General features: G+C 36.8%; 1 protein-coding gene across 5 annotated transcripts in view; it reads right to left on the bottom strand.

The window, feature by feature from the left end:
- Positions 1-17,862, bottom strand: part of GRIK4 (glutamate ionotropic receptor kainate type subunit 4) — a 680,228-nt gene that overhangs the window by 408,195 nt on the left and 254,171 nt on the right. For all 5 annotated transcript variants that reach the window (XR_012488209.1, XM_074302596.1, XM_074302599.1 and 2 more), the window contains one exon: positions 14,150-14,281. Coding sequence is in view for 4 of the 5 variants with exons in the window: in XM_074302596.1 (XP_074158697.1) it covers positions 14,150-14,231 (82 nt within the window). In the remaining variant the exon portion in view is untranslated. The remainder of the gene's footprint in view (positions 1-14,149; positions 14,282-17,862) is intronic.

The raw sequence follows: 17,862 nt of genomic DNA, 5'->3' as shown, positions 1-17,862 counted from the left end.
AATACATGCAGTTCTTCTATATATATTTCTACAATTATCATGGTGCCCAAGAAAAATCAGATGAAGAAGGAAAAAAAATGAGAAAGAAAACAAAATGAAAGCAAACAACAACAAAATCAAGAAAATGTTATGTTGTGATCCACACTCAGTTCCCACAGTCCTCTCTCTAGATACAGATGATTCTCTCCATCACAAGATCATAGGAACTGGCCTGGATCATCTCATTGTTGAAGAGGGCCACGTCCATCAGAATTGATCATCATGTAGTATTGTTGCTGTGCACAATGATTTCCTGCTCTTGCTCATTTCACTTAGCATCAGTTCATGTAAGTCTCTCCAGGCCTTTCTGAAATCATCCTGTTGGTCATTTCTTATAGAACAATAATATTCCATAATATCCATATACCACAATTTATTCATTCTCCAATTGATGGATATCCCACTCAGTTTCCAGTTTCTGGCCACGACAAAGAGGGCTGCCACAAACATTCTTGCACATACAGTTCCCTTTCCCTTCTTTAAGATCTCTTTGGGATATAAACCCAGTAGTAGCGCTGCTAGATCAAAGGGTATGCACAGTTTGATAACTTTTTGAGCATAATTCCAAATTGCTCTCCAGAATGGTTGGATTCTTTCACAACTCCACCAGCAATGTATCAGTGTCCCTGTTTTCCCACATCCCCTCCAACATTCATTATCTTTTCTTGTCATTTTATCCAATCTGACATGTGTGCCCTATACTTCACTTGCAAAAGATGAGTTCATCAACTGCCCAACTGAGCTGCTGCTGCCCTCTGTTGACCCTAGTAAAAAGCTATAATCTTGAAGAAATTCAGGATGGTTCCTGATTAACTCTTTCTTTATCAGAACCCTGTTCTAGGACCTAACTTTAGGCATTCTGTACTTTTTGTTTTTGTTTTTAAGAAGGAAGAGACAGGAATGTCCTGAACTTAATATTTATAGAACAAAAGAATTGAAATTACCTTCCATTTACTCTGGATATATCCTATAGAAGTATTATTTGCATGTTGTTTCTCCTATTTCAACATGAATTTTTTGGAGGGCAGGGACTAGTTTACCTTTTTTTTTTTAAATTTAATCATCAACACTAAGCATAATTCCTGATACATAATAAGCACCTAATACATTCTTACTGATTAACTGACTAAAGGGAACCTTAGCGATCACAAAGCCACTTGGGGATTAACAAGGGCTTCAGACTCAGAATAAGAAGACCTGGGTTTGAAAACTGGCTTTCATTTATTAGCTGTTTGACTATGGGCAAGGCCCTTCACTACTTTGGACAAAACTCACCTCACCTCACTGGATTATCATGATGCAAAGCTTTGCAAGCTATAAAGGGCTACAGAAATAGAAGTTGTTCTTTTCATTACTATTAAACAATGACTAATCATCAAATCTAGTTCCTACCTGAGCTTGTGACCTTCAAGCCTCTGCTTGAAGAAGCTGCCTATCCTTCTCTGATCTCTCTGCTGACCCCCAACTGCCTTTCAGAATCTTGAACTGAATCTCTCACAGATGTCTTACATTTAGCATGTCCAAAATGGAACGTATTTTCTTTCCCCATAAAACCTTGTTCCATCCTACCTTCCTTATTAATTAGAGAGTAACCCCACCTTCCCAGTCTCTCAGGCTTACAGTCAGGAGTCACTCTGGATTCCACACTGTCTCTTGTCCCTACCCCCATATCTAAGCTGTTGATAATCCCTGTTAGTTTCACCTCTATCTCTATGAAGCTTTCACCTTCATTGATCTTTCTAATGAGCTCCCTTCTCTCCTCTAACATTGTCACCGGTCTAGTTCAGGCCCTCATCTCTAGGTTACTGCAAATGCATTTTTCAGTTCAGTGATACCCCCCTTTTCTGTTCTATGAATAAAATATGCCATCTTAGTCCCTAGCATTTTCTCTGGGTGCCCCCACGCCTGGAATGACCTTCCTGTTTCTCTCTATTGATTGCCCTGAATTACTTTAAATCTCAATTAAAATCTCACCTTCTATAGGGAGCCTTTCTTAACCTCTCTTGATTCCAGTGCCTTTCCTCTGTTAATTATTTTTATTTTACCTGTATGTAGCTTGTTTTGCCTATATTTCTTTGTATGCTCTCTCTCCCATTAGATTGTAAGTTCCCTGAAAGTAGCAACTGCATTTTGTCTCTTTTTCTATGCTTAGGACAGTATTTGGAATATAGTAAGTGGTTAACAAATGTTTATTGATTGTATGAAAATCCAATAAAAAGGAGTGAGGAGAGCCTTAGAGAAATTCCTCCCCGTTGAAATCTGTTTCCATTAAAGTCTTGTCATTTGCTCCTAGTTTTTTGACCCACCCTCACTTTACAGAGGAAGAAACTGAGCTCCCAATATGTTAAATAAATTTTCTAATTAAAAGATATTTATTAAACATCTACTATATACCAGGAACTATTCTAGGTATCCAGGATAAAAAAATAAAAGTTTTTGCCTCAAGGAACACAGAATTATAAGAAAATGAATATACATATATGTAAATATATAATATATATATATATATATATATATATATATATATATATATATATATATATATATATATATATATATATATATATATATTATGCACAAAATTAAATGCCAATTAATTGAGGAAGGGAACTAGGAGCCTGGATTGAGAAGTAGGGTCAGGGTCGGGGGCAGAGAAGGAAGGATCTGTAAAAGCATTCAACAAAAGGCTACAGTGGCAAAACCAGGACTAGAACTCAAGACACAAGATTATACATTCCCAGTTAGGAGGGACCTTAGAGGCTGTATTTCTAGTTTAACCTCCTCATTTTTACAAATGAGGAAACTGACACAAGGTCACAGATAGAATATGTGTTAAAGGTGAGATTTGAACTAGCATTTTCAGACTCCAAATCCAGTATTCTTTCTACCATGCCATGTCCATTATATCACACAGCTGAATGGTATGGGAACATTTCCTGGCCTGTCGCATGAAGCTCATCCTTCATAGTTTGGTAGCTGAGTGTGAAATTGTGTTCTCCCAGTGATTTTCCGGATTAATGAGTTTCTAGAGCTAGCCTGCCACTCTAAAGTTTCTAGAGCTGCCCCATTTACCTTTCCTTCTAAAAGGGTAAATCTCTCTGACATCTCAGTGACAGAACGGGGGGGGGGGGAATAAACAAAATATCTCCAATATAAGGTTCATTTCCACTTAAAATTAAAATCAGAAGACTCAGGTTTAAATCTTGGCTCCGCTTTTTTTCTAGCCATTAATAAGTCAGTCACTGAATAGCTGGAGATACAAAGAAAGGTTAAAAAAAAAATCTTTGTTCTCAAGAAGCTCATAGTCTAATGGGAGAGACAACATACTAACAATTATGTATGAACAAGCTTTATATAGAATAAATTGGAAATAACCCAAAGAAAGAAGGTACTAGAATTAAGGAAGACCAGGAAATGCATTCCATAGAAAGTAAATTAAAAAAAAAAAGTTTTGTATTTTCAAAACACATGCATAGATAGTTTTCAACATTCACCCTTGTAAAACCTTGTATTCCAAATTTTTTTCTTCCTCCCTTCTCCATCCCCTCCCCTAGATGGCAAACAATCAAATATATGTTAAACATGTGCAATTCTTCTGTATATATTTCCACAATTATCATGCTGCACAAGAAAAATCAAATCAGAAAGGAAAAAAGCAAGCAAGCAACAACAAAAGATGCAACTACTATGTTGTGATTCACATTTAGTCCCCATAGTCCTCTTTCTGAATGCAGATGGCTCTCTCCATTACAAGTCTACAGGAATTGGACTGAATCACCTTACTGTTGAGAAGATCCACGTCCATCAGAATTGATCACTGTATAATCTTCTTGTTGTTGTATACTATATTCCTTGGCACAAAAAAGCTGCTATAAACATTTTTGCACATGGAGTCCTTTTCCCTTAGAAAGTAGAATTCTAACTGAAACATAAAGGAAACCAGGGGATTCAGGAGGCAGAAATAAGGAAAGCCAGCATTTCAAATATGGGGGCTAGCCAGTGAAAATGAAAATACTGAAGTCAGGGAAGGGAACAGCAAGGAGGCCAAAATACTACAACACAAAGTATTGGAAGGAGGGATTGGAAAGCCAAGAAAGATAAAAGGCAGGGGATGGAAGCTTTTAAATGCCAAATACAGGATTTTACATTTGGTCATGGAGATGATAGGGAGCCATTAGAGTTTACTGAGTAAGGGATAGAGAGTGACATCATTAGACCTTCACTTAAGGAAGATCGCTTTGACAGCAGAGTGAAGGATGGTGCATAGTGAAGATAGACTTGTGGTAGGAAAACCAACCATTAGGTTATTTGGGCCTCCATTTCCTATAAAATGAATGGGTTGAAATAGTTGCTCTCTAAGATCCTCTCCAGCTCTAAATCTTTTAATCCCAAATTCAGACTGAAACAATGACTACTGGTAGTGAGTTTCCTTCTAGCAAGAATGAAGCAACAGCCTCTGAATCTTTGAAACCTCTTTCAGGACTAATCTTCCCCTCTGGGAGAATATCTCTGTGACAATTTGAAAAATAGTTTATTAAATAAAGGGAAAGATCGTATGGGGGTAATCCATAAATAATTTCAGTCATTTGCTCTCTATTCCATCTCAAGACTAGACATTTCCATTTAATAATCTTAATTCTTCCAGAGCTTTGGTTTTCCAAATTGGCTTCTTTGGGGAAACTAACATTCAACCATCATTTTTACATAAAGCTCCATTTATTATAGAAACCCCCACAGCTCCAAGAAGTGAAAAAATTAATATTGTCCTTGGGAGCATCCCTGTACCTCTAGTTCTTAGCTCCCACTGGCAAGGCTAGTTGGCAGTGGGCCTTGATAGAGCTCAACCAAGTCCTGCTCAGAGGGAAGCTCATATTGGGTTCCCCTTTGGTATGTTTCTTTAATAGGACTTTTTGCTAAAGCCCCTGGGGCTGTTTGCTTTCCTTAACTGTCATCCCAGGGAAAATCCGTGTTCTTTCATCTGTGAGCTGGAAGCTCAAAGTCTCATGTTGTTAGATCCCTGCCATTGGGAGAAATTTATGAGCATTCTTGGCGGCGGCAGCATCCCTTCCCCCTCCTTCCAGCCTCCTCTGGAGTATCACCTGTTTGCGATAGCCCTCCCAGCACAAAGTCAGAGCTAGGGATAAAATAGGATAGGAGAGTATGGTTCAAGGCTTGGTTCTGGACTTGGTTCTGGTACTTGCTACCAGTGTGTCTTTGACCAAATCACTTAACATCTTCTAATCTTAATTTCCTCATATGTAAAAAGAATGAATTAGATGAACTGGTCCCTGCTCATTAAAAATCCTGTGATTCCCTATGACACTGAAGTCACAAAGCCCAGGATAGTATCCTTCTATTCATAGACTTTTACAGAGAAGATTCTGCTTTGATCCTTGGAGATTTCAGTCATTTTTTGTTCCAGATGGGCAAGGAATCAGCAGTGCTAAGTTTTAGAATAAATTGTAGATGTAAACAGGGTGATGATGGTGCAGAACCAGGTGTAAATAGTAAAGGAAGGCTTCAGGAAGGCAAGATTTAAAAGCAAGGTTTTAAAATAGGGCAAAAAGGTATAAGCTAGTGGAGAAGAGATATATACTACCAGTAAGCCTTATTCATATGGAAGGAGTAAGTAGTCTATTGATGTATACAATCTATATGCATATTTAAACTATTTAATAGTTATTTTTTTGTTTTGATTAGAGGTGGCCAGGCATGTTAAATCTACTTGATCGGGAAATGTGGCAGAGAGCACATAGGTGGTGATGATGATGATAATGACGAAGAATTGTTATCATATCATTATTTTTATTTCTTTTCCTTTTTATCCGTGTATTCTCTTGGTAATCTCATCCACTCCCATAGCTTCAATGATCACATCTCTGCCAAAGACTTCCAAGACTATATCTCCCAAGACCTCTCCCTGAGTCACTCATACCTTCAAAGGCCTGCTACACATCTCCACCTGGATGCTACTTTACCCGACACCTGAAACTCAATCTGTACCAAACTTAACTCACATTTGCCACTAATGTTTCTTTCCTCCTCCAACTTCCCTGTTTCCCAGATACCCAGAATTGAAACTTCAGTCAAAGAGTAGCCTTAAAGTTGAGTTTCCTTAAAGAAATGGAAAAAGAGGGGAAGGAGAGAGAGAGAGAAGTACAGGGAGAAGAAAAGGGAGAGAGGAAGCAGGGACGAGAACTAAATAGGGGAAAATTTCATGGTGCAGATAGCAGCTGAGTTGGATTTTGAAGAAGGGGTTTCAACAAGAAGGAATGTTGAGGGAGTGGGAAAGGAAAAAAAAATCCCCAGTAGTAGAAATTATATAAGGAGGGACAGAATTTCTGACTAGAATTGTGCTTGTGTTAGACAAACCAGGAAAGAAGAACTTGAATAAAATTGTAGAAGGAGAAAGAGAGAGAGAAAGGAAAAAAGGAAGATAAGGAGGATAAAGAGTTGGAAAAAGAAAGAAAAGGAGGAAAAAAACTAGAAACAATTTGAGAAAGAATATTGCTAAAATCAAGAAGAGGTTCAGGAAGGCATATAGGGGGAGGGAGGAGGAAATGAAAGCCAGAGAAAGTAGTTTAAGTCAGGAAAAGATGAAGATCTTTGAATAGGAGATGTAGGATGATAGTGCCACATGGCTTATAAGAATGGGAGAGAGGGAGGAAGGAGAGGAGAAGGAGGGGAAAAGAGAAGAAGAGGGGTTTGTCCCAATCCCTAGATTTCCAAACCTTTACTAAATGGTTGGAGGAAGTTGATTTCCATGTGATTTAGGGATGATCTAAACCTTGTGGTATCAAATTAGAGGGAGGGTACTACAGGCAATGCAGTTCTTATTTAGTGGGAATGAAGAAGTGCAGGCAAGTTACATGGCTGAGGAAGAATCAGAATAGAGACAAAATGCATACAGTAGATAAGCATACAGTAGAGGAAGGAAGTAGAGGATGACAGAAGGTAATTGTAGTACAGCTTGCAGTGCATCTCAGCTGAGCTTGTTCTTGGTGTTTCCAAGTACTAATCAGTTTGGAGAAGCTCTTAAAACACCTGACTGGAGAGAAGCCAAGAAGCCTGATGCTGTTGAGCTCTTCAGTGGACAAAAGAGGAACTGCAAAAGATAGCACAATCATTCTAAATGTCTTTCTCCCCATTTGCTGTAAATTTTGGGTAAGTCCATGCTTGGTTGTCCCTGAAAACAGAACAAAATAGAGAGAAAAGAGGCCACCAACATTCAGATGGGAATTTGAAGCTTAAAAAATAATTGTCATGACTGTCTTAAAGAGGACTCACTAGAGAAGAAAAAAAGTGTAAAGAACATAGGATTGAGATGAAAGAGTTGAAGGTCCTAGTCCTGGTTCTGCCATTAATGAACTAAGTGGCCTTGGCAAATCATTTTGCTTCCATGGATCTCTATTTTTCTCATTTCAACTGCATAGTCTAAAGTCCTTTTAAAATCTAATATTCGAAAATTTATGAGGTAGGAGGACACATTTATGCCCAAGGATCCTAAATCAAAAGTGAGTGATTGGCACTGTGCATGGTACTAGGTGAGAAAGACATGAAGAGAACTTCAGCCATGCCAGGTAACATGTGTGGCTTCTACCTAGGGAAGCCAGAAAAGCACCTGCTCCCCTAAGAACTGACTTCCCTGACAAGAAGGTTATTGCATGCAGAGGTAAATCCAAACAGCATTGAAACTGTGCTTTGTGTTGTTTTCTGCTACATTTCCCCATCAGTGTGTACTTAATGTGTCTGGCCAGTCCTACCCACCACAAACAAATCAGTAACAACAATTCAGTACAATTCTAGGAAACACACACAAACAAGGAGCAGAGGGGCTATTGGGAAGCCCGGCAGCTGGTCTACATCATCTTGCTATCCAAATACTCCTAGCCAGCAAAGCCTGGGTCCCTGTAAAACCAAGGTGGAACGCATCTCTGTTTATCCAAGTTAATGAAACCTAACCTAATTTTAGCCAAATCCCATGTTTAGAGCCATGGAAAAATATAGAAGAATACTTATGGAAATATATTATACGACTACATGAAATGCACACACATACATACAAATACATATGCCTTTAGTGTTTGTGAATCAAATATAGCAGCATTTCTAATTTATGTTAAATTTATTTTGTAGCAAAGCATATGCCAATTGTGTCATAGAATTATGCAATATAATAGGTGAAAATGAACTTCTTTGGTCATCTGGTTCCATCTATACTTAATAGAAATTCACTTTAAAACATTAATAAGAAGTGATCATACAGACTCCTCTTGAAGAATTCCATTGATAAAGAATCCACTACAAACTGAAACAGCCCTATTTCATCTTTGAGCATCACAAAATGTTATTTTTCCTTATTCTGAGGCAAAAATTATCTCCCTAAAACTTAAGTCTAATTTTGTTCTTTGAGGTCAAGTAAAACTGGTCAAATCCTGCTTCCACATGAAATCTGTTAAATACTTGAAGCTATATAGCTATTACACTTCCCTCTCATCCCAAGTTTTTTTCTTATTCACACTAAATATCCCCATTTTTAATTGACATTTGCATGAAATATTACCCAGGAGCCTCACCTCCTACCTATCATCCTCTAGACTATTTTCATCTTATCATAGTTTTTCTTAAATTAAGCACCCAGACCAAACATAATACTCCAAACATGTTCTATCCACGGAAGAGTACAGAAGAACAATCACTCCTTTAATCAGCTTTGTCATGTTATGCAATTGACTTATATTAAGTTTTTTGGACTTGGGCAACAAAAAAAATTGTTTTGCATGACTGTATATTTGTTACAAGTTTTGTATTTTTAATGAGAGAGAAATGGAAGAAAAAGAAAGTAGATTTTGTCAATTGAATAAAGTAATCTTTTAAAAGGCTAATACTAGCTTCCTTTTCACTAAAACTTGCCTGGCCTTTTTCATACTAACTTTTCTCTAACAATGTTTTCTCCACTTTATATTTTTGGAGTTGATTTTTTGAATCCAAGTTTAGAGCTTTACATTTATCTTTATTAAGTTTCATATTATCCAATTTTATCATATCATTCTAGACTGTCCAGATGTGTCTTGATCCTGACAGTCAATTTGTTATCTACTCACAACCCTGCATTATTATCTGCAAACTTGATAAGAATAACTTCATTCAAGTCTTGATTTTTAATTTTAAATAAAAAAAGGGCAATCACACCATAGCACATGGAGGGCTTCCTACAGGTTCATATGAATCCATCAATCACCAAGTTTTTAACAACAATAATACAGGCCCCTCTATTCCACTAATACTTAGAACCACAAAAAGCACCAATCACACTTTCAATAGAAAATTGATCTATGAACAGCAAAGCATCAATTGTAGCCAATAACTTTGATAAAGAAACCCAGCCTATTCATATCTAAACCTTCCTGAAGCCAACTAATAAAAGCAGACAGAGTATAGGATTTTGGGCCAAAATTATACAAAGGGTCATTATCCTGTATATCTTTTTATCCTGTCAGGAAAGCAAATTAATCAGATAAGTCTTATAGCATCAGTGTATCTCAGGACAATTCCCAAAGTCTCTTGTGTTATATGTATGGTCATAGGGAAAACCTTATTCCATGGGCTCTATTCCAAGTTGGCAGACTCCGGAGACACAGAATATATCGGAGCTGGGCAGTGATGATGCAAAAGATTAGTGAGTTAACAACAATTGAATCTTGAACATGCTCTGAACCACTTAATATACATTTGAGCATCACTTTGCCAGAGGTTATGAACTTTTGTAATCAGAAGTTGTGGGATGCTGACATTTTGGCGGTCCAGTCATTACCAAATCATTACCAAATCCACCCAGTGCTACTTCCATCCAGTTTATATTTCTTTAATTTATCTATAAATATATCAGGAAAAATTTTATCAAATGTTTTACTGAAATTCAGACATATGAAGTCTATAAAATTCCCTTCATCTACTGCTCAAGTAATCCTATCAAAAGAGGAAATGAGGTTAGTATGGCATCACTTAAGCTTGATGATCTATGATAATTAATAGTGATTACCACTTCCTTTTCTAAAGTCTCATATGCCATCTCTTTAATAATTGATTATATAATTTTCTGGCAGTCAAAGTTAACTTTATCAGCCTTTTTAAAAAAATGATTCACCTTCTTTTCCTTTGTGAAAACCAAGTTGTTTTTTTTCTCCATATAAAGTACTGACGTACCCCTTCCTTTAAAAGTTCATTATATTTGGAGTCAGAATATGAGGATTTGAGTCTCAACTGCTTAAGCAAGTCATCCTACCTCTTTGGAGTTTGTTTCTTTCTCCCTCAAATAGAGATAATAATGCCTAAGCTACTATCTCATAGGGTTGTAAAACTCAAATATTATGAAATCTGGAAAGCACTTTGTAAACTATAAAGTGTTATATTCATGTTAGCTATTATCGTTATTTATGTAGCCAGGGTTCCTTGGAATGAAATGCCAGGCCAGCTTGTCTAACTCCTTTCCCGTTTCTCTTTTCTAGGAATGACAGAGGCTCACTGAAAGAAACTCTCTCAGAGACTTGAGAAGAAACCTTCCCAGCAAAACTAAGCAAAATTGAGCAGAGCCATTCTTGCCCTATTCTAGGTTAGATTACTATAGACATTTTGATTCTTCTCACCAGAAGATGGAGATAGAGTGATCAAAAATGAGTGAGGAGAAGCTGCTGTGATAACTTCTTAGTTGGTCTCTTTGATTCCCTTCTCTTTCCTTTCCAATCCTTTCTTCATGCTCATTAAAAATAATGTTTGACCAATTTGACCATGGCATTTCCTTTCTCAAAACCTTCAATGGTTCTCTATTGCCTCTAGGTAAAAATACAAATATTTCAAATTGGCATTTAGAGCTCTCCTACCCTCTACCCATCAATACCACCTTTACTTCATATTAATTCCTTTCACAAACTCTACATTCCAGTTAAACTTAAATATTCCCCTAATAAAATTGTTTTTCTTCGTCTAATTTTTCTTGGTCATCTTCTTATTCAGTAAGCCCAGTGACTCCCTATCCTTTCCCTGGTCAAATATAAAATCCTGTTTCAGTTTTAGAACCCTTCAGAACCTGGTCCTTTATTACCTTTCCAATCTTCTCATACCTTACTCCCCTCCATGTGTTCCAAAGATCCAATGATATTGGCTTCCTTGCTGTTCCTCAAACAAAATTCATAACATTTTCACTGGCAGTCTCCAGTGTCTGGATCCCTCAGCCTTCTCATCCCCACCTCCTGGTTTCCTTCAAATATAAACCAGTGTTATCTTCTTCAAGAAACCTTTCCCAGTCCATATTGATCTCCTAGTCCCTTCCCTCTGACACTATCTCCAACTTATTATATATATATGTATATATATATATATATATATAAACATAGTTATTTGCATGTTGTCTCCCCCATCAGCCTATGAGTTCCCTGAAAGCACCAGTTTTGACTTTCTTTGTATCCTTAGAGCTTAACACCAAAACCTGGAATATATTAAGTGTTTAGTACATACTTGTTGAATGACTGACCTCAGTTCAAATTCCATCTCACACACTTACTACCTATGTAATCTTAAGCAAGTCACTTCACCTCTGTCTACCTCAGTTTATTTATATGTAAGACATCAGATTCTTAATGTCCTACAGACCATACACACACACACACACACACACACATCAGATTCTTAATGTCCCAGACCATCACTCATAAGGGACAGAGAAGTATAAGAATGAAATCAAAGGGGATATGAAAAAGACAGATCACTAAAGGGAATGATATATTAGTGGAAGCTTAGAAGATTTATGTGGATGACTCGATAGCCATAAATAAAATTCTCCTCTCTTACCCCAACTATAAAACTTGGATTTGGGGGGGTTGTAAACCGGATAGATTATGTGGCTATATCTCCCACCTCATGCCTCTTATGAATGAAAAACAGTGTCACATGCCTAGGTAATTGATATGGTCATCTCTTTACAAACATCCATATTTTTAAAACAAGACAAGACAAGGTGATCTGGGGGATACTTCAGCTAGATGTTTATTTATCTCTGGAATTTCTGGGTCTTTCTTCCAGCCCTAATTTGACCACCATCCATTATGAGGGCTGAGGAAAGGGCAGACATTCTCAAAATAATACAATGTGAGGCGTTGCGGTGTTAAGTATAATTTGAGAAAGCGCAATGAGTCAGCTTCTCCCCAATCCTCTTAGCAGTCAGAAAAAGGGCGATGCCATTGATTGTTATTCAGGTCCATCTATGTGGAAGGTTACCTTCCACTAAGCATATTCACATGTGTTTTCTTGACCTACTTCTCTTCCCTGCTAGCCCCACAATTCTACTCTGCTCCCCTCTGGGTCTGCATAATTAGTACCTCTCCCTCTGGAATGAGAAGAATCTAAAATAAAAAAAAAAGAACTCTTGTATCCCAAAATAGCCAAGGAAAGAGCCAAACTGGTATTCACATAGACACCTTGTTTGTGGCTTTCCTTCTTGGATTGATTCCCTGTCCCAACAAGGTACCAGACTTATTTGGACACATCATCCAGAAGACCCCTTTGATCCCAGGTCAATTTAAAGAGTTAATGCTTAAATCTAAACCCCAGGAATGTTGGCCAAATGTCACCTAGAGAGGTAGAGATAGCTAGGGGATGGGGTTCTCCATTGTAAAAGTAAAAGAAGTGCCAGTTCCACTTATTGCCTCCTTTCTGGAAGGCAAGCATCAGGAAAGTCAAGATACTTGAGCATGACAATTTGTAGCTGAATCCCTTTCCGCTTCACATTAGCGACAAATAGAAATTGATGGGTTACCGCTTCATCCACTCATTTAGAGGCGGGGGAGAAAAACCTCAGAGCAAATGCTGAATAACTGTAGGCATCTTATAAATTAAGCATCTTAAGGATATGAAGCGTTTTGCATTGCTGCTAAACAGAATTAAATTAGTTTTTGAAGTTTCAGTCGAAATGAATGGAGAAGAAGGGTGTGGGGGGAAGCTGTGGGATGATTTGATTTCTTTCCTTTTTTATTATTATTTTTGGAAGCATGTGGAGTTATAACCAGAGGGCAGCAAAAGGATATGGAGAGTATTGAATAGGAAATAAACAGGTCACTTGTCCAGGTTTCTTAGTCAGGGAAACTGTCAGCACAAATTTTCAGAGAACCAATACTCCCAGGTAAGGAACCAAGTTCAGACTCTCCACAACTGCCGTTGACATGTGTTCCTTGACACATCTTGTGGCAGGGCTGGAAGTGCTAGGGATCTTACTCTCTCTCCTATGTACCTTTACCCTGCCCCAGATATAGCTTGAATGACACCAGAAAGTAGGGGAGGGAAATAAGTGTGGCTGGGAGTTCTGCTGGCCCAAATGATTGTATCATTCATGCCCCCATAAATCAATTTAGGAAGACCAAGAGCTGACACATCACTACCACCACCACCACCTACAACCATCCCTCTTTCTTGAGCAAACGCACTTTCTCCACCTTTCCCACCAAAATCAACCCAGCTCCGTCTTATACTTCATTCAAATGTCTGTGGAAATTCCACCTCCATCACAAAGCCTTCCTGGATTCATCAGGTGGCTTCATCCATCAATCCCAACCCTAATTGGATTTGGAATCTCCAGTGACTACTCCCTTTGTTCTCCACATCATATATATTAGTGCCTTTACTGGCTAGTTTCAGAATACGCATGGTTTGCTCGCCTCACATTTGTTTTAATCAATTTTGACCATCACTGGATGTTCCTTAAATGCCAGACCCTGGCTTGGGCATTTCAAGGCAAAGAGGAATAAGCAGTCCCTAACATTGTAGGAACTGGCAGCTTAACACAGGTTTATTCTAGATGACAAACTCCATCAGGGCAGGAGGCGGACCTATCAAACTCCCTTCTCAACAGTATCTAATATGGCATTAAAAGGCAGTGAGAGCTATTGAGATACTAGTCACAGATTGTTTACCTAAAATGAGACTTTTATTTTGGTTTTATATCTTCTCCTGATAAGGTCCATACTGCCTTATTCTTCCTCTTAGGTAGCTCTCAATGGACATCATCATCCCTTTATCCCTCTTTTTCCTTGTCCCCCAGATAAACTTGAATAGAGCTTACCAATCCTCAGGGCATGAGGGCTGCTGGCGACTGTCATGAGCCATACCAGAAGGAGCACCAGAGGCGCCAAGACCCGGGGCATCTTCTATAAATCCTCATGGAGCCCTCCACTGGTCTGGGCATGACATAACTCTGCAGGAGAGAGGGAGAAAGCAGAGTAAAGGCAGTTAGGTAGTGCACTGGATATAATTCTGAACTCAAGGACTAGAAAGACTGGAATTCAAATCTTGCCTCAGCTATTTAATAGTTGTGTGACTTCGGGGAAATTATTTAAACTCTTTCTGCCTCAATTGTTTTTATCTGTGCAATACAGGTAATAGTAGCACATAACTCAAACTTGTAAAGATCCATGAGATAATATAATCAAAACATTTTGCAAAACTTTAATTACTAGCTTTATCATTACTGCTAGTGCTGTTATTATTATTGTTGTTACATTATGATGGTTGTTATTATTATCTCCAGTAGGAGGACCCCCCTCCACTTCAGTTCCAGGTGCTATATATTATGGTATATATACTTGTAAACGAAGTTTATCAAAGAAACTTACTGTAAACATTCTACCCAATTTCTTATCTCCTTTCTAACTTGCCTGCATTGATTTTGTTCATGCAAAGCCTTTGTTAATTTGATGTAATTAAAATTATTCATTTTTAGAATTCATAATACTCTCTCTCTTTTCTTTGCTATATAAAATAGAATAGAAAGAACCCTGGACTGAACTTTTGTCACTAACTTCATGTGGGACCTTGAACAACTCACTTTCCTTCTAAGTGTCTATGTGTCTCAGTTTCCTTCTCTGTAAAATGGAGGGAGGTATTGAGTTAGACGGAGATCTCAAAAATCTTTTCTGATTATAAAAGTCAGTAATTCTAAAGAATCTCATTAGTCTCATCCCAGGGGCATTTCTAAAGGGCAACTCACTTGCTAACCTGTTTCCAGGTAAAGCCACTCAGGATCAATTAGTGCCCCAAATCAAATCTTCTGTCTTTCTGGATCCAGATAAAGATGAGTAGGGCTAACCCAAAGAAAGTTAGGAGTTCAAAGTATTCCTTTTTTGTCCTATAAGTTACCAAGAACATTTTAAAACACATTTTATCTAGATAATGGTATTGGTTGTTTACAATCTTTATTAATCTTTATTATCCAGATAATAAATCTTTTATTTCTTGTTCATAAGATCTCCAATTCCACTACTTGTTCTATAGTACCACTATGAAAGGAACAGGGGTAGAAATAAGGTGGAACTTTCTCATTTTCCCTGAAATTTCTTGTCACCCACTTTATGTAGTCATGAAGGAACAATAATCTTGCATAGCTTGTTCAAAGGGAATACGAGACAGAAAAGATGAACAGGGACCTGGGCTTATCTTCTAGACAAAATTATATCTCAACAAAGATCTGTACAAAGATGAATGAGATAACATAGAAAAACACTTTTATAAAGTTAAATTGCTAGCTTTATTATTATTATTGTTTTTTTTTAAAAGCACTACTAGGAGGACCCCATTCCACCTCAACCCCAAGTCTTAGGCTGTATAGCATGAAACAGAACATTGATAATCATAAGCAAATTAAAAGATCATGGAATATGTCACTTGTCAGATTTATGTATAAGAGAAGGAAAAATTTTAAAGCAAAGAAAAAATAGAGAGCATTATGAGTTGTAAAATGAATCATTTTAATTACATCCAATTAAAAAAAAAAGGTTTTACACAAACAAAACCAATGCAGCCAAGATTAGTAGGGAAGCAAGAAATTGGGGTAAAATCTTTATAGTAAGTTTCTCCGATAAAGACTTCAGTTGAAAACTTGAAAAGTACATATAATACAACAAATCAAATTTATAAGAAAATAAATATTATAAATATAAATATAAAAAATATTATAAGACTATTAACCATTGCTCAATATATAAGGAGATGGACATGGTTCTATCTATGGTTGTATGAAAAAAAGTGCTCTAAATTATTATTAATTAGAAAAATGCAAATTAAAGCAATTCTGAGGTACCATTTTATACCTATCAGATTATCAGTAATATGACATGTTGGAGATATTGTGGAAAAATTAGGACATTAATGCCATGTTGATAGAGTTGTGAACTAATCTAATATTCTGGAGAGTAACTAAGAGCTATACTCAGAGGGCTATAAAATTGCATATATTCTTTAATCCAGCAATATCACTATTAGGTCTATGGTCCAAAGAGATCAAAGAAAAGGACCTAAATATCCAAAAATATTTATAGTGAATCTTTTTGTGGTGTCAAAGATTTGGAAATTGAGAAGATGGGCATCAATTGGGGAATGATTAAGGAACTTGTGGACTATGATTATCATGAAATATTGTTGTGCTATAAGAAATGATGAGCAGAAAAACCTGAGAAGACTTACATGAACTAATGAAAAGTGAGATGAATAATGATGAGACATCATATCAAAATCTTTGGGATGCAGCTAAAGCAGTAATAAGGGGAAATTTTATATCTTTAGAGGCTTATTTGAAGAAAATTGAGAAAGAGAAGATTAACGAATTGGGCTTACAACTTAAAAGGCTAGAAAAAGACCAAATTGTAAACCCCCAACCAAAAATTAAACTCGAAATACAAAAATTAAAAGGAGAAATCAATAAAATTGAAAGTAAAAAAACTATTGAATTAATAAATAAAACCAAGAGTTGGTTTTATGAAAAAGCCAATAAAATAGATAAACCTTTGGTAAATTTGATCAAAAAAAAGAAAGACGAAAATCAAATTGATAGTCTTACAAATGAAAAGGGGGATCTTTCCACCAATGAAGAGGAAATTAGAGAAATAATAAGGAGTTACTTTGCCCAACTTTATGCCAATAAATTTGATAACTTAAGTGAAATGGATGACTTCCTCCAAAAATATAGGCTCCCTAGATTAACAGAGGAGGAGATAAATTGCTTAAATAGTCCCATTTCAGAAAAAGAAATAGAACAAGCTATTAATCAACTCCCCAGGAAAAAATCCCCAGGGCCAGATGGATTCACATGTGAATTCTACCAAACATTTAAAGAACAATTAGCCCCAATGTTATATAAATTATTTGAAAAAATAGGGGATGAAGGAGTCCTACCAAACTCCTTTTATGACACAGACATGGTACTGATACCTAAACCTGGTAGATCGAAAACTGAGAAAGAAAATTATAGACCAATCTCCTTAATGAATATTGATGCTAAAATCTTAAATAAGATATTAGCAAAAAGACTTCAGAAAATTATCTCCAAGATAATACACTATGATCAAGTAGGATTTATTCCAGGAATGCAGGGCTGGTTTAATATTAGGAAAACTATTAATATAATTGACCATATTAATAATCAAATTAATAAGAACCATATGATCATCTCAATAGATGCAGAAAAAGCATTTGACAAAATCCAACATCCATTCCTACTAAAAACTCTTGAGAGTATAGGAATAAATGGATTATTCCTTAGAATAATCAGGAGTATATATTTAAGACCGTCAGTAAGCATAATATGCAATAGAAATAAACTGCAACCTTTCCCAGTAAGATCAGGAGTGAAACAAGGTTGCCCACTATCACCATTACTATTCAATATAGTACTAGAAACGCTAGCCTCGGCAATAAGAGCCGAGAAAGAGATTCAAGGAATTAGAGTAGGAAATGAGGAAATTAAACTATCACTTTTTGCAGATGACATGATGGTATACTTAG

This window comes from Sminthopsis crassicaudata, chromosome 3 (genome assembly GCF_048593235.1).
Source record: "Sminthopsis crassicaudata isolate SCR6 chromosome 3, ASM4859323v1, whole genome shotgun sequence".
In the NCBI taxonomy this organism is placed as follows: domain Eukaryota; kingdom Metazoa; phylum Chordata; class Mammalia; order Dasyuromorphia; family Dasyuridae; genus Sminthopsis; species Sminthopsis crassicaudata.
Note: the sequence above shows the minus strand (reverse complement) of the source record. Positions and strands in the feature narration are given on the sequence as shown.